Genomic DNA, 23,236 nt, shown 5'->3' with positions numbered 1-23,236 from the left:
AATGCTGCTTCTTTAGTTAGGAGAGGAGGCATTGTCAGCCTTCCATTAACTGAACACTGAAGCCCCAAACCTACTCTTTCAGCAGTTTTTTTTATAACTTACTTAATGGCAGCTTATTTTTTTCTAATGCTTAGGCCAAAATTTTTGAACTATCTACACAACTCTTCTCTTTCTCTCACATCTTATATCTAACAGGTCAGCAAATTACCTCTAAAACATACCCAGGATCCTCTTACTTCTCACCATCTCCACAGCTATTACCATCCTTGTCTAATCCACCACTTTATCTCATATGATTTCCTGCATTGGCTTCCTATCTCATCTTCCTGCTTCTATTCTTGCCGCCCTTCAGTATACTGTTGGGGTTATCACCCAACATAATCATGTTAAAATTTAGGTCAGATAATGTGATAAGCAGAATAACGTCCCACAAAAGATGTCTACATCCTGATTCCTGGGACCTATGAATATGTACGTCACTAGCGAGAATTAAGTTTGCAAACAGAATTAAGGTTGCTAATCAGCTGACCTAGAGGTTGGGGGAGTGCTCTGGTATTATTCCAATGGGCCCAACGTAGTCTTAAGGGTCCTTATAAGTGAAAGAGAGAGACAAGAGAGTCAATGTCAGAGTGATACTATGTGAGAAAGACTCCACTGGCCATTGTTGGCTTTAAAGATGGAGATAGGGGCCGTGAGCCACGAATGTGGCCAGCCTCTGGAAGTTGGAAAAGGCAAGGAAATGCATTCTCCCCCAGACCATTCAGAAAGAACACAGCCCTGACAGCACCTTGATTTAGCCCATTGGAACCCATGTGAGCCTTCTGACCTCTAGGTCTCAAGACAATAAATTTGTGTTCTTTGAAGCCATCATGTTTGTAGTAATTTAATATAGCAGCCATAGGAAACTAATAACTAATATAAATAAATAGACAGTTTATCTATTTTAGTTTAGTTATTAGTTTTTCAAATTTATACATCAATATATAAATTTTGAAGAACCTCTTGGTAATGGTATTCTTGTCAGATGTACTATTAAACTGTAGGTATAAAAGTAGCTAAAAAGACAAATGCTAATAAACTTCAGGATGACATTTCTTAAAATTTATGAGGAAAAAAGCTACTCAATTTTGCTTATAATAGTGCTTAATCTCATTAAAAATCACAGGCAGGATTATATGATTTATATAAAATATTCACTCTTATTTCCCATTCCTTCCCCTTAAATTGTACAATACAGTTCAGTTATATTAGAAATCCCTCCTGGAGAGTGTTTATTGTAAGACATTCATTACTAAGATATTGGATCCAGTTTAAACTCATAGTCAAGTAAACTGATTTTCCCAGGCCAGTTTTGTATTCAACTCTAAATCCTTCAATTAGAGAAGGCAGATAGGAGTGCTATTTTAGCAGGTTATTCAGGTTTTACCCTATACTAAAATTGAACTTTAATTTGAAGGAGGCAAAACCAACAGAACTAGATAGTGCCCTAAAAACGTCAAGCACTGAGAATATAGTGTTTACTAGATATACTCTAGGACCTGTGTGTGTACAGGAGCTTTGAGTGTGACTTTAAGGAGATAAGAATCACTCTCTTTGGGCCCTTCTCACATTTCCAAACACATTTAGAAAAAGAAACATATGTGAATTTCCCTTCCTTTTTTTGTTGTTTATTTTTACTTTCCATTTTCATCAAACTCTAATACAGCACCCTTTTATGTGTCAACATATAAATACAGAAATCAATTAGAAACTCATAGTTCTTAATTCTCTACGAATTATTACTGGTAATGATTAGAAGTGCCAAAGTTTTCATGAGAAAACCCATTTCCACAAGATTTCATGCCCAATCCTGTGGATTCAGAGGCCTCAAACCTAGCTTGGAAAAAATCCTAACTTACAGATGTACATCCAGTCAAACACTAAGTCTCCCCAGGCTCAAATTACAGTATTCCAGGAATTCACATTACCACAAGTGAAACACAAATTAAGATAACTTACATGTAGCAAGGGCTTGCCATAAAAAAGTTTGGTGCTACGACATATGATAATTCGTAACTTGAATGCACAAATAAGGGAAAGTGTTTCAACTAAGATTCTTTTATATCAGATTGGTTTTGAGCTCTTTTATTTTTGTTTACCATTTTTAATTGTAAACACGAAAAGAAAAAATATTTATGTCCTCTGTAGAATTAATTACAAAATATCTCAATCTATCTAATAAGAAGCAATCAGCTTAAATATTTAAATTACCAAAGCAAGGAAGAAATTAAGTGGACCAAAAGGGAAATTCAAATAACCATAAGCTGTTCTTTTGTTCTTGGGCAAAAACAACCTAATAAATCTATTATAAACATATTCTTCACAAACGATGATACTGTATTACTTATTAAAAGAGTCATAATCATAGGGACCCCACAGAGAGAAGCTAGTTAATTTACAGGGGTGAAAAATGAATTTGGTTCCTCTGAGGCCCCAGAGGACATTTGGTTTTCACTTTGCGAGGACTGCAGCTGCTCCTAAATTAACTGGGGGAAAGGCTGTGAGTCTACAGAGCGGTTCTCAATGGATGGAGCTGTTATAAAGAGACAAGCATAGCAGCAGGCACCCTGTGCATTCTCAATAAATATTAATTCACAACGTCAATTCCTCTCATGATCATGGTGCTTCGAAAATGCTAAATAATTGCATAAAAAAGCATTTATTCTAGATGGAAAAAAAATGCCAGATAAATATATGCCTTTTGGCAATTACGAAAAGGCACAATGTACCAGGAGAATTTAGAAATTGGATCCCCCATAGAAGCCAACGTTATAAAGCACTGTAAAAGAAATAGCATGGATATCAGTATGGTAATCAGAATATACTATATTTTGAATCAATAATGCCTGCTATAATTAGAATTCAATAAAAGGAAAGTCTGATTTAGACTCTAGGATTTTAATCCCTTAAGTTCCAGAGTCAGAGAGTTTGGGGAACAAAGAAGGGAATTCAACTGGGCAATTTATCTGGGTGAGGCTTAGAGCTTGCCAACGGAAGTCTACAAGAAAAAAAATGTTTTTCCAAGTAGTATGGAACAGAAGGGAGTAGGCCTAATAAAGTGGTTCAGCAGGGATGCTAAGGAGACTGAAGCAATCACAGGCCCTTTCCTCCCTCCTTCCTCAAAACTGAGCAGTAGAACAAAGAGCCAAATGAATGTGTGCCAGAAGCAAGTGATCAAGTCACATGAAAAATGCCATGTCCCAATCTAGTCACTGTATTCTAAGTTGAAACTGAAAATCTCGAGCTGATCCAGAGAAGAATAACCAGAGGAATAGGCATCCAAAACCACTCACACAAAAAAGATGGTCGGCCTCAAGAAGTTGTAGGGAGAAACTGTCTTCAAAGATGTGAAATCTGTGATAGGAAAGAAAGACTAAACTTGTTCTGTGTCGCTTCAAAAAGCAGGGACAGTCCCTGAGGACAGAGGCTACAGAAAGACAGATTTGTGTTTCTGGCAGGAATGCTTTCGGAGACATGAAGTTCCTGTTCCTGGAAGCATTCAAGCAGCCCACAGAAGACCACTTGTCAGAAATTCAGAGGCAATGTTGGACTAGGTGGTATTCAAAGTCCTAACAGTACAAGTCAATGATTAAGTCCTAATCATCAAAATTTCTTGATCTTCTAATAGGGTCTTCTTGGATATATTCCCCTCAAACCCCCCCCCCCAATCAAAACATTATAATAAAAGGTTCCAGTACTTAAAGCGGTTTTATAATTTATATTAAGATACAAAAATTTAAAAAAGTAACAACAATTAGTAAATCATATGTATAAATTATATAACCTGGAAATGGAGTAGGAGGCCATTTTGTATTAATGGATGGATTTCAATGTTGATGACTTTTCTATAGTGAACAAGTAAGCTGAAAGTGTTTAGTACCAACAAGGTACCAGGGTTAAAATTACTTTTTATCCATACGCTGCCTCTATGCCACCATTAAAGGTCTCACAAAATGCTTTGGCCTATCAGTGCTCCCAACCTTATTTTTCTTAGGATTCAGTTTAGGTTGACGTTTTTTTTTTTTTTCAGTCATATGTCCATAAGAACTAAAGTATTTGTAATCTTTGTTAAATATTTAATAGATTATGTTGTATTTTTAAACTAAATATCCCTTTGTCATTGTTAAGAAAATAAGTATTTAAAACAATTTTGGATTAAAAACAAATTTGACTTAAAAATTACTTCCCTTGGTACAATATAGCACAAGAATTTGAAAATCTGGTTTTCCTTCACTGACGGCAAAGTCATTTTCTGAATGAGTTTCAATGGCATGATGTGGTCTGATGTTTCTGCAAGAACCAGCCAAATGTCACCCAGTATTAGTAATATTAGACGTACAATACATTATTTTGTACTCATTTTTTGATACATTATTTGTTTTAGTTTGACAGTTTTCATCATTCACCAAGAAAGTTTCTGAGAGAAAAAGAATACAAAATAGGGATGTCACCTGATTTTCAGAAAGAGTTATTTATAAACTAAACATATCTGATTTTAATAGAATTGTCACAGGCCAAAATGTCAAAAAACAATCATGTTTCCAAAAATATAAGCTAATTGCGGAATTCTAGACTTTCCTGTGTTTTACATGGATAAAAACTAAATGTATCACCTAACTAAAATGCTCATTATGTTTTCATTGAAATTTCTGAAGCCCTATACTTTTACCTCATCCATAAAGCCAGTTTCTCAAAGATCACTATCAACTTACTAAGGTCAAAGAAGGCACCAGAGTGTGGTCTCACAGAAGGTAATAAGCATGAATGGGGCAGAAGGATCAAAATCAGTCATTCTCATTTAAAAATCCCAAAATCTAACTTATTAAAGAAAAATAAAGTCCTACTATGTCCCACACCATGAATTAACTTGTCTTTGTATCACTACCATCTAGTATTGTGTTAAGCACAGAATCATAATAATTTTTTTAATATTGAGTGAATACACTAATTATAGGATACAGAATACTGTCTTTTTAAATAATTGTATCAAAGAACACTCTGGTGAAATGTCACCTAAATAAAGCATAGAAGGTATCATAACTGTTGATGTACCCTGGAATGTACTGGTTTTATTTATTTAAATGACTCTCAGAACCAGGAGGTATATTTACAAAGAATTTACCATTACATCAATTCACATGAGGGTTATAATTGTTACTTATTCTAAGAGAAGAAAAATGAAGAAATTAAGTAGTTCCTTAAGAAATGCATTTTCATGCTAATTACATACATCAGCTGGCCACACGGAATTTGACTATATTAAAGTTCCAATAATTTTGCCTAATTCAGAGGGCTCCGTAACTTTATAAGTTCTACTAATCATTTTCCTGCTGTATCTACATGCTTCTGCTTTCATTTTTCCACCCCACAGGCAGGGATGGCATCTTTGTTCCATGCATATGATCACTGGTTGGTATGGAACTCTGGAAGAACATTTCATGTTAATGCCCTAATCCTTCTGCCACAGAGATCGCAGATTATGCTGTGATGCTCCTCCAGGAAGTTTCGATACTGAAAGACTTTAACTAAAGACTTGAGGCTGATGTAGCAGAGCAGTTACTGTGTGGGATAACAGCTGGACGCACCCCTCTAACAAGAATAGAGGCACAAAGGAGACAATCAGCAGAGTACTGGTATTCCATCCATGTCCACTGAGCATTTGGGCTCTCGGGAAGTATCTGATACACAAATTAAATTCTGGATAGACAGGCTAGCAAAGGCATCTGCTTCATCTTAAATGTTCACACTGATGGATTACAAGTGGCTTCATGGGCAACTGATTCTGGTCTAGGCATAGGTAATGAGGATCTCAACTCAGGGAACAGAAGCATAAGTGCAAAGGAGAGAGATCCCAGCAGGATCATCAAGGGGACGGTGGTAAGTTTAATTTGACAAAAAAGTAAGGAAACAATTTGGAGAGGCAAATGCGATGGATACCACGTTTTGTCATACCAGATCCATTTTCTACTCTTTCCCACCATACTCTCTGCCTTGGGAGGCTGACCTGTGTGGTCTACAATGGGCTCCCTTGCTCTCTGGACTCCCGCTGCATTTAGCTGTGGCAGGCTGGGCAGGCCATCACAAGGAAGTGAGACAGCAAAGGATTGATTCCCTTACCTGGATCCCTGGGAGGCTACCTCAAGATGGCTAAATTCCTCCATCAAAGGTCACAGCACCTCTCAAGACACTGCTCTCTACCCTTCTTTCTTCTTTTGGGTTCCAGCAACCACACTCTTTCCATATCCTTTGGGCCAGGGATAGTAACAATCCTACTGTTACTAACATTGGGACACTACACTCTCCCTGTGGTTTCTCTAAACCTTGTCTCATCTTTGTAAAAATGCCTTTATTAAATCCCTCAAACTATGCTAATTTGACTGTATCATTGCTTCCTGCTGGGACTCATTTGCTACATCAAATATGATTTTAAGATTTTGATCTTGGGTGGCTGTGAAGATAGGTGATATTATTAGCTGAGATAATAAATACAGGAAGATGAGTAGGTTCAAATGTGGGAAGAAAACCCACATGTTGAATTTGCTAACGGACAACTGTGGATCATCTACAGAGAGAGGTTGGCAGCACTGGCACAAGTGGACCTAGCATAAAGATGTAGATAATAATTAATTTTTGGAATTGTGTAAGTCCTGATCATTACTATAAGCACTACTTTAACATAGAGAATGTGTTTAATATAATTCTAATTATAGAATACTAGAGCTTTGAAGGATGTTAATTTTCATGTAGCTGAGCTCTCCTTTTAGGGTTGTGGTAAGACCACAGCCAGCTATCAAACAGCACACAGTTAATGGCAGTGCTGACACTAGAATCTACGACTTCTGGATTCTTTCATCTGGCTCTTTTCACAAAATACAGCATTTATCTCTACCTGACTGGTTTCCACTAGTCAACAAATACTGCGTGCCTAGTCTGCATTCAGCTTTGTCCTAATTGATGAAAGGAATAAAATAGAAGTATAACAGTTTCCCAGCAGTTTATAGTCTTAAATTGACTACCAAATCATATAAATGTTTAGAAATGAGAGTATAAAAGAGAAATGACTGTGTGAGCTAAAGGAGAATAGAACATTTTGCATGACAAGGGCACTGTCATCTAGTATTAGCATTTTGAGATTTTAGAGGTTTCATGTGAATTGTTGTGAGGGACAAGTAATAACAGGCTTAATTACTGTCACAGCAATCAAGAACTATCTAATGTACCATGTTTAAGCATACAAATTTTAATTGTAGACTATAACATGTACTTGTAAGAATATATAAACTTATCTGCTCCTATTGAAACCATCATTCTAGATGACAGCTTAAATGAAAACATATTTTGACAAATGTGCAAGAAAAAACATGTTCTTATTGTTTACGTATATATGTGTGAACTTACGTATGTATTGTTACTATTTAGCTGTGCATGTGAAGTGAGTAGAAGAGATGGAAGAAAGCCTGCACATTTAATCAATCCTTAGAAATCACATTCACTTTCTCCTCCGTTTATTGTATGATTTGGTATATACAATTCAAAACTATTCTGAGAACCTTCTTAACAGAAGTTGTAACTAGAATGCTATCATTATTCTATTTTCACATACTCATGACTTGCTCAACAGCATTTATCTATGGCTGAGAAATTACCTGCTTGGGCTCTTATAAGGGGAAAATTTTTTTAAGTCTGAACGGCTATTATCAATACGGGAATTATTGCTGGGAAAAAAAGGTAATGTCAACATATAGTTAAAATGATCTCTCTTCATCTAAGGTTGAAATTAGTTTACTTTCTAATTACAACTTATAAGTGCTTCAAAATTTTCCACTTCTCCACCTACTATGCCTAAATAATACTAGACTTTGGCAAGTGGGTGATGATTCCCAAAGTGTAAGCCAAAATGACGTCCAATGAATTAATAATTTAAAAAGAAAAAAACCCTCAATAGAGAAGATGAAATCATCCCAGCAGACCTTTACTCAGGAATCTGTTCTACAGGAAACTTATACCATTGAAGAGGTAGATCAAGTGTATGAAAGTGTTACAAGCTCAAATGTCTTCAGGGACAGGCCGTTATTCTGAATGTGTGAAGTATACAAACCTTAGACAATAGAGAGCTGTTAGTACAATAATGACCTGCAAAGTACAGGTTCACTAAGGCCTCAAGTGTGTTTATTGACATACATACCTGTGCTCTAAACAAAGAATGGCTGGGGCGGGGGGGTGGTGGTGGTGAATTCTGCCTGTGGACCACCAGTTTGTGGTGTCCATTTTAGGAAGACTAAGTTGAACACTTCTTTCTACATTTCACTTTGTGGAAATTTTTCATTCCCTGGGCCAGCTAGTTTGGGACATCTCATTATTGCTGTGGTCTGAATGGGTGTCCCTCAAAAAGCTGTATGTTGAAATCCTAACTCCCAAAGAAGATGGTATTAGGGGATGGGATTTAGGAAGATGCTTAGGTCATGAGGGTGGAGTCTTTAGGAATGGGATTAGTGTTTTTATAAAAGGGACCCCAAAGAGATCCTTAGCCCATCTGCCACATGAGGACACAGTGAGAAGGCGCTGACTATGAACCAGGAAGAACGCCCACCACCAAACTATGGTGGTACCTGATCTTGGACTTCCCAGAGTCCAGAACTGAGAAAACTTCTGTTGTCTATCAGCCACCCAGCCTGTGGTATTCTTTTATAGTAGCCCAAACACACTAAGACAATTAGCAACACTACACTTTATTTTCAATTTTATATGAAGGCTCAAAGTCAAAAATCATCCTAGGCGAGAGCAATATATTAACTTTGTCTCATTTCCTAGGAATTAAAAAAAAGAACTTCATCAACTGCATCTCATGTCTTCTAAAGTTCTTCCACAGCTTTTACACAAAATACAAGTGGAGAGAGAGAGTTCATGAGATTCCAGCTATATAGAGTAGTTCACTGATAAAAATCAGGTATTATCAAGATTACCAAAGAATTATTCACATCCTAAACACTGAGAATTGAACTGCAAAGCAAAGGATTATCTTAGTCTCAATCTGTAGGTAAAAAAACAAAATGCCATTAACTAAACGCTGGTCTTATCTTGCACCCTTCCAAGGAACCACAGCTTTAACTTTAAGTTCACCCAAGCATATTAATGGGAGACAGGATGTCTGCACAACCCAGCTCAATTATCTGTTTTCCGTATGACAGTCATCATTATGAAAAGGAAAGTTTGGCTCAGATAACACTCAGATCTTGCACCAATAACTGTATAACAAAACAATTTAAGTTTACTCCCATTGTCCGTAATTCAACTACTAAAGTACTCACCTGGACAGCTGATGAGCAAGAAATTCTACGTCAAAATTCAGTGTTTCATATTAATACAATGTGATTAAAGCATTTTTGCTTATGTACTTAAACACTATGGATTTAAAAAGTATTTTCTTAACTTGTGCATTTTTAGAATATGCCCCGCTAGTCAGAATTATGACAGTCAGAATTTATGACAGAATTATGTAAGCAAAATTCTTGGAAGGTTTTTCAAAGCTGGACTAGAATAATGTTAAAAATACATATGCATATGGATAAAGACTGGAAAGCAATTTTTTAAAATGCACACAATAATGTTGGAAAGGTTGAACTGCAGGTGCCCTTTTTCTTTGATAAAATATATTATTGCTGATACAGTGTAACTTCAATGAAAATTATTTAAAGTGAAGGTACTTACTGTGGTTGGAAAATAACGACTAGTTTTGAAGTTTTTCAGAGCCATAGAAGAGGTGTAGGTGCCCAAAAAGAGGATGAAAGACATGAGTGAGATATCAGGAACAAAATCACAGTTGTTCCCCAGGAGCTGTCCTCCGTATTTCAAACACTCCTTCTTCGACAACATTGCCCAGTCAAAGGTAGCATTATGGAACTGAAGAAGAAAAACATTAACATTTTTCTAGAGAACACAGACATATCAAAGAAGCTTTTGATACTTGATGGGCTATATAGGGATTATGTTCCAAGTTTCGGTACAACACTCTGAGAATAACCACTGCAGGGTAAAATCTGATGAGGTGTTAATGGAATAACAGGTAAGCGGGGCCAGGGGACTAGCAATTATTGAAAATACAATGAGAATGATGCAATCTGTTACCTGGTTTGAGGTATAACTCTACAATCACCCACTTGTTCAACAGAAACAAACCACAAAGTCCTTCTTTCCTGTCAACCTTCCTGAAAGTAAACTGAGACACAATAATACCCTAATCTCAAAACTTGAGACTCTGAAACACCACTGTTGTTGAAAAAGTACTTACTTTTATAGTTTGCAGCTTCTTGTGCTTCAAGCTGATGACCCATGGTTAATGGTCTAAAAGTTGTATTAGGTTAAATACTCATTTACCCAGCACTTCCACAAATGAGGTATTTCCTCCTTTTCTAAATAACTAGAGACTGGTGATTTAAGGAATTAAACTATAAAAATGCTGATGGTCCCTGCTTTTGCAATGGCATATCCCAATAAAAGATAGCATTTTTTTCTTGTTGACTCCAAGGCTGCATCATTAGCATTCATTATTAGAAAGTGCAGTAATGGGCTATGGAGATACGTATAGAACATCCATCCCCTGTGTTACATGGCCTCAAGTTCATAGGTCAATTTTCAAATTTTTTTGTATCTCATGAATTGCTGTCATGTTGTCAATGCTGTGCTTCTCAAAAGCAGCTCATTCCTATTGCTTTTGTTCTTTTTTTACTATGCAAGAGAATCCCTTCGCTAGCATAGTGGACAAGGCCAGTGCACTCATCTTTCAGCTGCTCTGAGTGTCAGCTGTGATCAGCTCACAGCTACCTCCTCTAGAGAACTGCCTTCAGCCATGTAAGAACTACCTCACCTGAAATGTTATACCCTCTTGCAGCCAATTACTGACCAACACTGATGGGGTGCTATTGACTGAATATCTGGGCTTCCTTAAAATTCATATGTTCAAAGCATATCCTCTATGTCAGGGGTGTCCAAACTTTTTTCAATGTTTTTTACCAAGGGCCATATGCGGTAAAATACACAAACAGCCGGGCCACTCACTCGAGGTGAAGTACGTATTGCTTCACCTAGTTTATTTAAGTGAACTAAATATATTTTTGGAATTTGCTGCGGGCCAATTAAAAATGGATTGCGGGGCGCAGTTTGGGCATCACTGCTCTATGTGATAGTATTTGGAGGTGGGGCCTTTGGGAGATGATTAGGTCATGAGGTGGAGCCCTCATGAATGGGATTAAAGTTCTTATAAAAGAGACCTCAGCACCTGAATCTGCCAGCACCGTGATATTGGACTTCCTCTTGGGTCCAGGGCTAATGGGTATATGATGTGCTAATGGAAGAGTTATTGGAGAATACCCTGCAAATAAATGTGGAAAGATGACTTTCTCCTGTTCTTGGAGGCAAGAGTTCCACCATATTTCCCCTAAAATAAGAACAGGTCTTATATTAATTTTTGCTTCAAAAGACACATTAGGGTGTATTTTCAGGGGATGTCTTCTTTATCATGTACAACAATCTACATTTATTCAAATACAGTCATGTCATCTTTTTCTGGAACAGTGCCATAACATACTAAATGGGTCTGTCTGGCTGATGTTCTTAACTGGGGCTTATTTTCACGGTAGGTCTTATTTTCAGGGACATACGGTACCTCAAACCAAGAATCATCAGTAACCTTTACTATTCAACGAATTCTCTTGATATGAGTGATCTAGTCATAAAACATCACACACATAAAAGGAGAATTTCTGGCCAGACAGAGTTCTATATTTTTATAGAGCTCAAAAAGTAAAATGCTCACACCTTTTTTAACAATAAAAAATAAGCTCTAGATTATTCCCTAAAATATTTTTTCTATATTAGTTTCAACTTGTAAATAGCTGAATTACATAATTACTCTTTTATTAAACTCTGCTTATGAGAAGTGATTAATCATATCTGATTTTTTTTCAGACTTCTGCATATGGATGTTTTCAGCAGAATATAAAGTTTAGAGGTCATAATAGGTAACAGATTTCTTTGTTTTAAAATCAACAAAAATTTACCATAATTTTACTTCAGCACTTTAATATCACCAGAATCCTTTTTTATAATTAGAGTTCCCCAAAGAAGTAAGGTGCATTAAAACAATCCCAACAGCAGGAGGGGGGCAAGATGGCAGAGTGGACAAATGTGGCCTCCCATGACAAAACTAAAATTACAACTAATTTACAAAACAAGTAATCTAGACAACCATCAGAAGTCCAGCTGAATGGAAATCCTATAATTACAGATATAAAGAAGCCACACTGAGACTGGTAGGAGGGGTGGAGACGTGAAGTGGACTGGTGTCACAGTTGTGTGTGGCAGTTGAGAATCAAGAGGGGTATCTCAGCCACAGAAGAACCCCTCAGAGGAGCGAGGGACCCCAGCTACACACTGAGATTCCCAGCCCAGATAACACGTGCTGGAGCCCCCACAACATCTGGATGTGTAAAACAGTGGAGATTCTGACCTTCCAGGGAGACAGAAGGCTGTGGGAAACCCAGACATCCTTTTATAGGGCCCACGCACAGATTCACTCTCTCACAGGCACTCATCCTGGGCTCCAGCTAAGGAATGGCAACTTGGGAGGCACAAGAGACTTACAGGGAGAGACTGAATTATGTGGCTGTGGGATGAGGGCTGGAGGGACAGTCACCATTATCCCAGTGTAAAACCCTTCTACCAAGAGTTGGTAGGTGGGTGACATCTTTCCTTTGTTGAGCCCTTCCCTCACATGGTCAAATTTGAATCTGCATTAACCTGGTGAACTCTGCTCACCTCACCCTGGTGATTTCCTGGGACCCTGCCCCACCCAATTCATGAACCACTAAAGGTACTTTTCATAACTTGCAGCCATCGCTGCCCTACACACCAAAAGAGGCTCTTTTGGCAGCAAATAGCTGGCTTCAACTCATGGGCCACTGGAGAAACTTTCAAGGCTAGAGCCAGCCCGGGCTAGTGATAGAATCTTTCTTGGACGACTTCCAAATGTCAGTGGGCCCCAGGTGCCAGGTGGCTGGTCTCGGTGTGCTCTGAGACTTTTGCTGAGTAGCTCCAGGCTCAGCACTGGTGCCAAACCAGAATCTATATAAACCTGGTGAACACCGCTTGCGACACCCTAGTGACTCCTTATGACCTGCATCACCCAACTCACCTACCTCATGAGACTCTATCAGCAGCTGAGACTTATGGGCAGCCAACAGGTGGCAGCAAGCCTTGGGATGCCCTGGCATTTTTTGGAGCTACCCCAGATCCAGTACTGGTGGCAGCTGTCCTGGGTTCGCAGAATGGCCTCTCCCACATGCTTCCAGGTCCAGCATAGGCAACGATTAACAGTGGATTGCTTTGTAGCTCCTACAAGGTAGTCCTGGGCTGATCACAGGCAGCGGCTGACCTGGACCTGCACTGGAGTCCCTCCAAAGAGGCCCCAGAATCAACATAGATGAAAGCTGGCTTCACACAGCAGCAGAGCACCACCCAATTAGCCCCACAAGTGGCACACACAAAAGGGTGGTCTCAGCACGCACCAGAGCCTGCTGGAACAAATCCCATTCTGTGGGGGAAGCCCCCTGCACATCAGACCGAAAGCTATGGACTTGGTCAAGCCCTACAGTCCATCAGCCTGATAGTGAATCCCATCCACTAATATGTTAACAGCAATCAAGGCTCAACTACAATAGGAGGATACACACAACCCACAAAAGGGACACTCCTGGAGCACTGGCACAGGTGATCAGAGAGACAGCACCACTGGCCCCTACAGGGCACCCATTATGTAAGACCACCTGGCAAAGACTGGAAGATGTAGGAGGTCTATTTAATGCATAAAAACAAACACAGAGAGGCAGCCAAAATGAGGAAATAAAGAAATATTCCCAAATGAAAGAATAGGAGAAAACTCCAGGAAAAGAACTACATGAAATGGAGCAATCTACCAGATACAGAGTTTGAAACAATGATTATAAGGATACTCAAGGAACTTAGAACTTAAACAAGAGATGGCAAGTGTAAAAAGGGACATAGAAACCATAGAAAAAGAGAACTAGTTAAAAATGAAAACACAATTGCTGAAGTTAAGAATACACCAGAAGTAATCACCAGCAGATTAGACGAAGCAGAGGAACAAATCAGCAATTTGGAAGGCAAAGTACAAGGTGTGATCAAACAATATGGTGAATGTCTAAATTTGAAAAAAGTTATTATAGTAAAAGACACATTGCCATTAATCCTCCTCAAATTACCCCCCCCTTGCTTTAAACACACTTATCTTATTGTTCTTGCCACTTTCTGAAACAGTTCTGGAAGTCCTTTCAAACCCAGTGAATAAGGTGGATGAGTACACACTGCAATGTTTTCATTCACAGAAATTGCCATATACCAGAAAAGATGTGTGACACAGAGCGTTGTCATAATGGAGGATGATTTATAGCACACTTTTTAAAAGACACCTCTCTCAACCATAGCTCACACCTGAATGACTGCACCAAACAAGTTGAAACTTGTTAAGGTTTAATGTACTGCTTCCCATATTGAAGATCTCTGCCTGTCTATCGGATAGCAGTCAGCTGCAGCATTCACCATATTGTTTGATCACATCAGAAAGGCTCCGTGTCACATATATTGTTTCTGGTATATGACAACTTCTGTCAAATAAAAACATTATAGTTTGTCCTCATCCACCTTATTTATGGGAACTGGCACTGTGTGACTTCTGGCTCTTCCCCAAAGTCAAAACGATTCAGGACATCAAGGCAGCCACGACAGTGTAACTAAAGACACTCACGACGGAGGACTTCAGGAACTGCTTTAAAAGTGGCAAGAATGATGGGATAAGTGTGTTTGAAGTGAGGGGGAGAGTCTTTTGAGGGGGATTAATGGCAATGTGTCTTTTATTGTAATACTTTTTTTATTGGAACATTCACTGTATTTTGTGATCATACCTAGTAGCAGAAAAAAACTGGAACAGCAAAAAGAAAAAACAATGAGGCTAGTTTAAGGGACCTATGTAATAAAATCAAGCTTAGCATCATTTGTATCATAGAGATAGCAGAAGGAGAACCAAGACACTAATGTATTGAAAGAAATAATGAATGAAAACTTTCCAACCTGGTGAAGGAAATGGGTATACATGTCCAGTAAGTACAGAGAGCCACAAACAAAATAAACCCAAAGAGGCCCACACCATGACATATCATAATTAAAATACCAAAGATTAAAGACAAAGAGAGATTCCTAAAAGCAGCAAGAAAAAGGCAACTAGTTATTTATAAGGGAGCTCCCATAAAATTGTCAGCTGATTTCTCAACAGAAATTTTGCAGGACAGAAAATATTGGTGCATAATATTCAAAGAGATGAAATGCAAACAACTACAACCAAGGCTACTCTACCCAGCAAGGCTATCACTTAAAATTGAAGGAGAGAGAAAGAGCTTGCCAGATAAGAATAAAGCTAATGGACTTCATCACCACCAAACCAGTATTACCAGAAATGTTGAAAGGATTTCTACCACAATAAAAAAATAAATAAAATAAAAAGAAGGGAGGGACATAAATATGAATAATAAAATGGCAATAACTACGTATCTATCAATAATTACTCTAATTGTAAATGGACTAAATGTTCCAATCAAAAGACATAAGGTAGCTGAATGGATAAGTAAACAAGACCCACACATATGACATCAATAAGAGAGCCACTTCAGATAAAAAGACACACACAGACTGAAAGTCAAGGGATGGAAAAATATACTTAATGCAAATGGAAATGAAATAAAAGTCTGGGATACCAGTACTTATATCAGACAAAACAGACAATAAAACAAAGGCTGTAATAAGAGACAAAGAGGGACATTACATAATGATGAATGGATCAGTCTAACAAGAGGATATAACACTTGTAAACATTTATGCACTGAACACAGGGGCACCTAAATATATAAAGCAAATATTGACTGACATAAAGGCAGAGATTGACAGTAACACAATCATAGTAGGGAACTTTAACACCCTCTTGACACCAATGAACAAATCTTCTAGACAGAAAATCAACAAGGAAACAGTGGCCATAAATGACCCACTAGACTAGATGGATTTAATTGACATTTTTAGAGCATCTCACCCCAAAGCAGCAGAGTATACCTTCTTTTCAAGAACACATGGAACATTTCCCAAGACAGACCACATGTTAGGCCACAAAACAAGTCTCAATAAATTCAGGAGGACTGAAATCATATCAAGCGTCTTCTCTGACTACAATGGTATGAAACTAGAAACCAATTACAAGAAATAAAACTGAAAAACACAGAAATGCATGGAGACTAAATAACATGTTACTAAATAACGAAAGGGTAAAAAAAAGATCAAGGAAGAAATCAAAAGATACCTTGAGACAAATGAAAATGAAAACACAATGACCTCAAATCTATGGGACAGAGCAACAGTAGTCCTTAGAGGGAAATTCATAGCAACATAGTCCTGCCTCAAGAAACAAGAAAAATCTCAAATAAACAATCTAACCCTACACTTAAAGGAACTAGAAAAAGAACAGCAAACAGCCCAAAGTGAGTAAAAGGAAGGAAATAATAAAGATCAGAGCAAAAATAAATGAAACAGAGTCTGAAAAAAAAAAAAACACAACCAATAAAGAAACCATAAAATCATGAAACCAAGAACTAGTTCTTTGAAAAGATAAACAAAAATGATAACCTTTTAACCAGACTCACCAAGAAAAAGAGAGAGAAGACCTAAATAAATAAAATGAGAAATGAATGAGAAGTGACAACTGATACTACAGAAATATAAAGGAGTATAAGAAAATATTACAAACAATTATATGCCAACAAATTGGACAATCTGGAAGAAATGGATAAATTCTTAAAAACATACAATCGTCCAAGACTGACTCAAGAAGAAACAGGTAATCTAAACAGACCAATTACTACAAACAAAATTGAATAAGTAATCACAAAACTCCCAAAGTTCTGGACCAGATGGCTTCAAAGGTGAATTGTACCAAACATTCAAAGAAGAATGCTTCAACACCTATCCTTTTCAAACTATTTCAAAAAATTCAAAAGGAGTGAAAGCTCCCAAGCTCGTTTTACAAGGCCATCATTACCCTGATTCCAAAACCAGACAAAGACATTACCAAAAAAAGAAAATTATAGGTCAACATACATGATGAACATAGATACAAAAACCCTGAACAAAATAGTAGCAAACCAAATGCAGCAATACATTAAAAAGATCATACACCATGATCAAGTGGGGTTTATTCCTGGGATGTAAGGTTGGTTCAATATCTGCAAATCAATTAACATGATACACAGCATAAAAAAATGAAAACACAAAAATCATATGATCATGTGAACAGATGCAGAAGAAGCATTTGACAAAAACCAGCATCCATTTATAATAAAAACTCTCATCAAAGTGGGACTAGAGAAAACATACCTCAAAATAATAAGGCCATATACGACAAACCCACAGCTAACCTCCTGCTCAATGGGGAAAAGCTAAAAGTGTTCCCTTTAAAATCAGGAAAAGACAAGGAAGCACACTTTCATCACTTTTATTCAATGTAGTATTGGAAGTCCAAGCCACAGCAATCAGAAAGGAGAAGAAATGAAAGCCATCCAAATAGGAAAGGAAGAAGAAAACTGCCATTATTTGCAGATGACATGATACTACATGTACAGGACCCCAAAGATTCTACCAAAAAACAATTGAAACTGATAAATGAATTCAGTAAAGTAGCAGAATACTAAATTAATATTTAGAAATCAGTTGTATATTTATACACTAATAATGAACTATCAGAAAGAGAAATTAAGGAAACAATCCCATTTACCACTGCATCCAAAAAACAAAAAAATACCTAGAAATAAATGTAACCAAGGAGGTAAAACACCTGTACTTGGAAAACTATAAGACACTGAAGAAACAAGCTGAAGAAGATAAAAATAAATGGAAGCACACACCATGCTCATGGATGGGAAGAATTAACATCATTAAAATGTTCATACGACCCAAAGCAATCTATACATTCAAGGTAATCCCTATCAAAATACCAATGGCATTTTTCACAGAATTAGAACAAACAATCTTGAAATTTATAAGGAACAACAAAAGACCCTAAATAGTCATAACAACCTCGAGGAAGAAGAACAAAGCTGGAGGTATCACACAATCTGATATCAAAATATATAGTACAAGGCTATAGTAATCAAAACAGCATGGTACTGGCATAAAAAACAGACAACATAGATCAATGGAACAGAACAGAGAGCCCAGAAATGAAGCCACCCTTATATGGTCATTTAATCTACGACAAAGGAGGCAAAACTTTACATTAGGGTAAACAAATTTAACAAATGATGCTGGGAAAACGGGACAGATAACATGCAAAAAAAGTGAAATTGGACCACCTTCTTACACCATCTACAAAAATAAACTCAAAATAGGTTGAAGACTTAAATGTAAGACCCCAAACCATAAAACTTCGCAAAGAAAATATAGGAAGTAAACTCTTAGACATTACCCTTAGTAATATTTTCACTGATATATCTCTTTGGTCAAGAGAAACAAAAGAAAAAATAAACAAATGGGACTACACCAAACTAAAAAGGTTTTGCACAGCAAAGGAAACCATCAACAAAACAAAAGACAGCCTACTGAATTGGAGAAGATATTTGCCCATGATACATCCAATAAGGGATTAATATTCAAAATTTATAAAGAACTCACACAACACCCAAAAAACTAACAATCCAATTAAAAAATGGGCAGAGGACCTGAATAGACATTTCTCCAAAGAGGACATACAAATGGCTAATAGATATATGAAGAGATGATCAATGGCACTAATCATCAGAGAATTACAACTTAAAACCACAATGAGTTACCACTTCATAACTGTCAGAATGGTCATCATCAATAAATCAACAAACAACAAGTGTTGGCAAAGGTGCGGAGAAAAGGCAACCCTCAGGAAATTTGCAATCCTACAGACAATGAAGCCACTATGGAAAACTGTTATGAGGTTCCTCAAAAAATTAAAAATAGAACTATCATATGACCCAGCAATTCCACTTCTGTGTATTTTTTTCAAAGAAATCCAAAACACTAATTCAACAAGATATATGCACCCCTATGTTCATTGCAGCATTATTTATAATAGCCAAGATATGAAGCAATCTAAGTGTCCATCAATAGACAACTGGTCTAAAAAAAAGATGCGTATATACAATGGAATATTATTTGGCCATAAAAAAGAATAAAATCTTATCATTTGTGACAACATGGTTGGACCTGGAAGGTATTATGCTAAATGAAATAAGTCAGACAAAGACAAATACCATATGATCTTACTTACATGTGGAATCTAAACAACAAAATAAATGAACAAACAGAACAGAAACCGACTCATAGATACAGAAAACAAACTGATGATTGCCAGAGGGAGGAGCGGGGATTTGGCAGGATGGGTGAAAAAGGTGAAGGGATTAAGAAATACAAATTGGTATTTGTATTTCTTAATAGTAGTCATGGGGATATGAAGTACAGCATAGAGAATGTAGTCAAAATGTTGCAACAAGTATGTACAAGTATAGTGCCAGGTGGGTACTAGACTAATTGGGGGATCACTGCATAAATTATATAAATGCTAACCACTAGGCTGTACACCTGAAACTAATACAATATAATACTGAATTACCAATTGTAACTAGAAAAAAATGAATAAATAATTTTTTAAAAATCCCAACAGGCAGTTTTATTGATTTTCTTAGAGATTCAGGTCAAAGTAAACACTATAGAGATGTACATGAAATGATACATATGTTTTCTTTTATTTTTTTTAGCTTTTTTTTTTTTAATTTATTGGGGTGACAATTGTTAGTAAATTTACATAGATTTCAGGTGTACAATTCTGTATAACATCGTCTATAAATCCCATTGTGTGTTCACCACCCAGAGTCAGTTCTCCTTCCATCACCATATATTTGATCCCCTTTACCCTCATCACCCACCCCCCACCCTCTGGTAACCACTAAATTATTGTCTGTGTCTATGAGTTTTTCTTTCTCATTTGTTTGTCTTATTCTTTTTGGTTTATATACCACATATCAGTGAAATCATAGGGTTCTCTGCTTTATCTTATTTGTCTATTTATTATTCTTATTTGTCTATTTGTCTTATTTGTCTATTTATCTTATTTATCTATTTTTTTGACTTATTTCACTTAGCATTATACTTTCAAGATCCATCCATGTTGTCACAAATGCTCCTATATCATCTTTCCTTAACGCGGAATAGTATTCCATTGTGATACATATGTTTTCTTGCTTACATAAAATGCTTCGTTCACTTATCCAATAAATCCTTTCTTCAAAACTCATTGAACGCTCACTATGTAGAAGAGCTTAGAGTAAGTGGACCTGATGGGCCAAAGCAGATATTGTTTATGTAAATGGATAGTGAGAAAAAAGGTGTACAGGGAATGAGACCAAGTTGCTGAGCGTCTTAACTGAGGCCAATCCCATGGAAAAACATTTTAATCTATTTTTCTGGATCTCATTTTCTAGAGACTCTGTTTATATTGAGAGATTTGTTTATAAATCTTAAAAGCAGAATGCATAGTGAAAGAGTAATTTTAAATTTTAAAATACTATAGCATCCTCTCCAAAGACAACAGTGGGGGATATATGAGAAAGGATGGGAAAAACGTTGATAGTCTTTAATCCAGGTGATATGTATATGGGCTTCATTGTATTGTCTCCACTTTAGCGTAGGTTTTAAATTTTCCACAATATTTCAAAAGTAGGAATATGTAATTTTCAAGTAAATTTAAGGACAGAATTGACTTTCTCAATGAGAGAAAATCACAGGAATGCTCTGTACAAGATTGAAAGGACATTCCATTTCCCATGAAAATGAATGTTAACTCCCAGAATTGCCCTGAAGGTACATCAAATCAAAGTACTTTTGCTTTCATGTCGGACTACCAAGCAGAATATATAGAGACTGAAATACTTCTTAGTCCTGTGACTAACAGGATCTCCATGTAGACATGACATTCTTCACTGGGTAATATAATAAGCAAAAAGGTAAAAATTAAAAATTCTACATTGCTCTCCTTGAGTACAGACTGGCAAAATATGTGTCTTTTTAAATATATAAAAATGAGAGTAATGCTACAAATGAAAGTCTCCAGGTTAAATAGTACATTTGCTCATTTAAGGAAGTTGTTTCCCTGCAGTGGGTCAGCCCGATTTGCAGTAATCTGCCCTCTTACTATACTGCGGACAGGGTGCATCTGAGCTGCAGTTTTCTGTAGTTACGTGTATTGTTGTAAAGTACCAAAACGAACAGATTGTTCTGTTTGTGACTAAGATAATAGAAAGTCGCAGGAGACTGTGATTCCAACCTAAGAACTAAAGCAAGCTGGATAAGCTATAAGATTATAGTTTTTAAAAATCCACCAGAGAGATGAGGATGCAGTGAAACCCAAATAAATTCTAAACAGTTACAAGACCTTCATAGGAATGAAGAGATCCATGGTCTCACCCCTGGCAGAGTAGAAAGTAGAAGATATATCAACTGTAGATGGAGGTAAGGAGTATAAGCCAAATCCTTAACGAGTTTTTAATGATGGCGTGTAGACTGGAGTGAAAGTGCAATTCTAAGGCGCCCTAGGCACAGACGGACCTTGCATCCACCCACCAAACTTTCTCACAGGCTTTGCTAAGTGCCCAGGTAGCACACAAAAGGTTTGAGGTTAGACAAGATTGCTGAGGGAAATCCTGCCTTAGACACAGATGCAAGAAAACCAGTTTCCTAAGATGGGAGGCAGGGCAGGAGAGCTGAGAGAAAACCCTCTGAGGCATTTAGGTAGCTCGGACTAGGAGGGCTAAGGCATCTGCCCTGTGAAAGGCTGGAGGCAGAGCAGCTGGGAAAAGAAACATATCCCAAGGCTCAGAAATCTGGGGCATAAAACAAGATGCAGAGCAGACCATTGGGCACTCTGGGATGAGGGAAATGTTCTTTATCTTATTTGGGTGTTTACATGAGAGTATAAAATAGTCAAAATGCATTGCAATGAATATGTAAGAACTATGCATTTTACAACACGCCTTGATTTAATCTTTTTTAAAAAGGAATCCAACGTGAAAAACAAATACTTAACTGATCCATTCAATCACCTCCTCAGAAGAGAGTGACGGTTAGATTTTTGAAATCTGGTGTTTCCCTTTGAGAGCTGCTAAGTGGAAGCCAGCAGGTCTTACTGCTTATAGTTTAGATATACAGTGTGGATAAGCTATGGCTGGTCTCACAATTTTATAGGGACCTTTTAAAGAATTTTGTTTACAAGTTGAAGGACTATGCCAAATGAGAAATCTATGGGATAACTGATGAAGATAAGAAGAATTAAAGACACGATCCAAACAATAAATGAAAATAACCGAAAACCTGCCTTTTTATCTTGAGGGTTGGTTATTCTAGAGTTCTAATCTCTGTCTGAAAGCTCTAATGCCCCAATTTTCCTGCTCTTTCCCCCTGAAAACACCCCCCCACCCAGCATTAAGAAGAAAAAAGCTTGTTTTCAGCTAATGAAGCTGAAGGGAAAAAGCCTTCCTCCCTCTAACACAATTTTCTCAGGGGCCTTGTGAGAGCGAATCTTGATGGTGCCCAGGACTGCAGGTCACTTTTACAATACCTTATTTCATAATCTTACTACGGCTTAAATGAAAAGAAGGAAATTAAGTGCTAATGACTGTATGTCCTAGGACAGGTTCAGGGTAGTAGAGCTAGCATGGCTGGGCAGACAGAGATCTCAATAGACTGTGAGATGCAGTGGTTTCCAATTTCTTCTTTCCACGAACCTGAGTTATGGAGGCAGCATGGCCTACTGGAATGATAATAATATCTAAGTAGAATAATAACAGTACCTAACATTGATTTAGAGATAAGTATGTGTCAGCCACTATACTAAGTCCTGCTTATCTATTAATTTGACCCATATAGTAGTATCTTTGAGGTAAATACTATTAACATCACCATTTTACAGATGGGAAACTGAGAAAGTTCCACAGTAGTGGAGCCTGCATTTGAAACCAGGCAGTCTGACCCGAGAACTCAGTATCTGTAAGTTCTACATGAAACA

The 23,236-nt window shown here is 37.2% G+C and overlaps 1 protein-coding gene across 8 annotated transcripts in view; it reads right to left on the bottom strand.

Moving 5' to 3' along the window:
• The window catches only part of SLC4A4 (solute carrier family 4 member 4), a 340,077-nt gene that overhangs the window by 40,433 nt on the left and 276,408 nt on the right, over window positions 1-23,236 (bottom strand). For all 8 annotated transcript variants that reach the window (XM_081050644.1, XM_081050643.1, XM_081050641.1 and 5 more), the window contains one exon: window positions 9,748-9,939. In XM_081050644.1, the coding sequence (XP_080906770.1) occupies window positions 9,748-9,939 (192 nt within the window). The remainder of the gene's footprint in view (window positions 1-9,747; window positions 9,940-23,236) is intronic.

The sequence above is a fragment of the Rhinolophus hipposideros genome, assembly GCF_964194185.1.
Source record: "Rhinolophus hipposideros genome assembly, chromosome: 1".
Taxonomy (NCBI): Eukaryota; Metazoa; Chordata; class Mammalia; order Chiroptera; family Rhinolophidae; genus Rhinolophus; species Rhinolophus hipposideros.
Note: the sequence above shows the minus strand (reverse complement) of the source record. Positions and strands in the feature narration are given on the sequence as shown.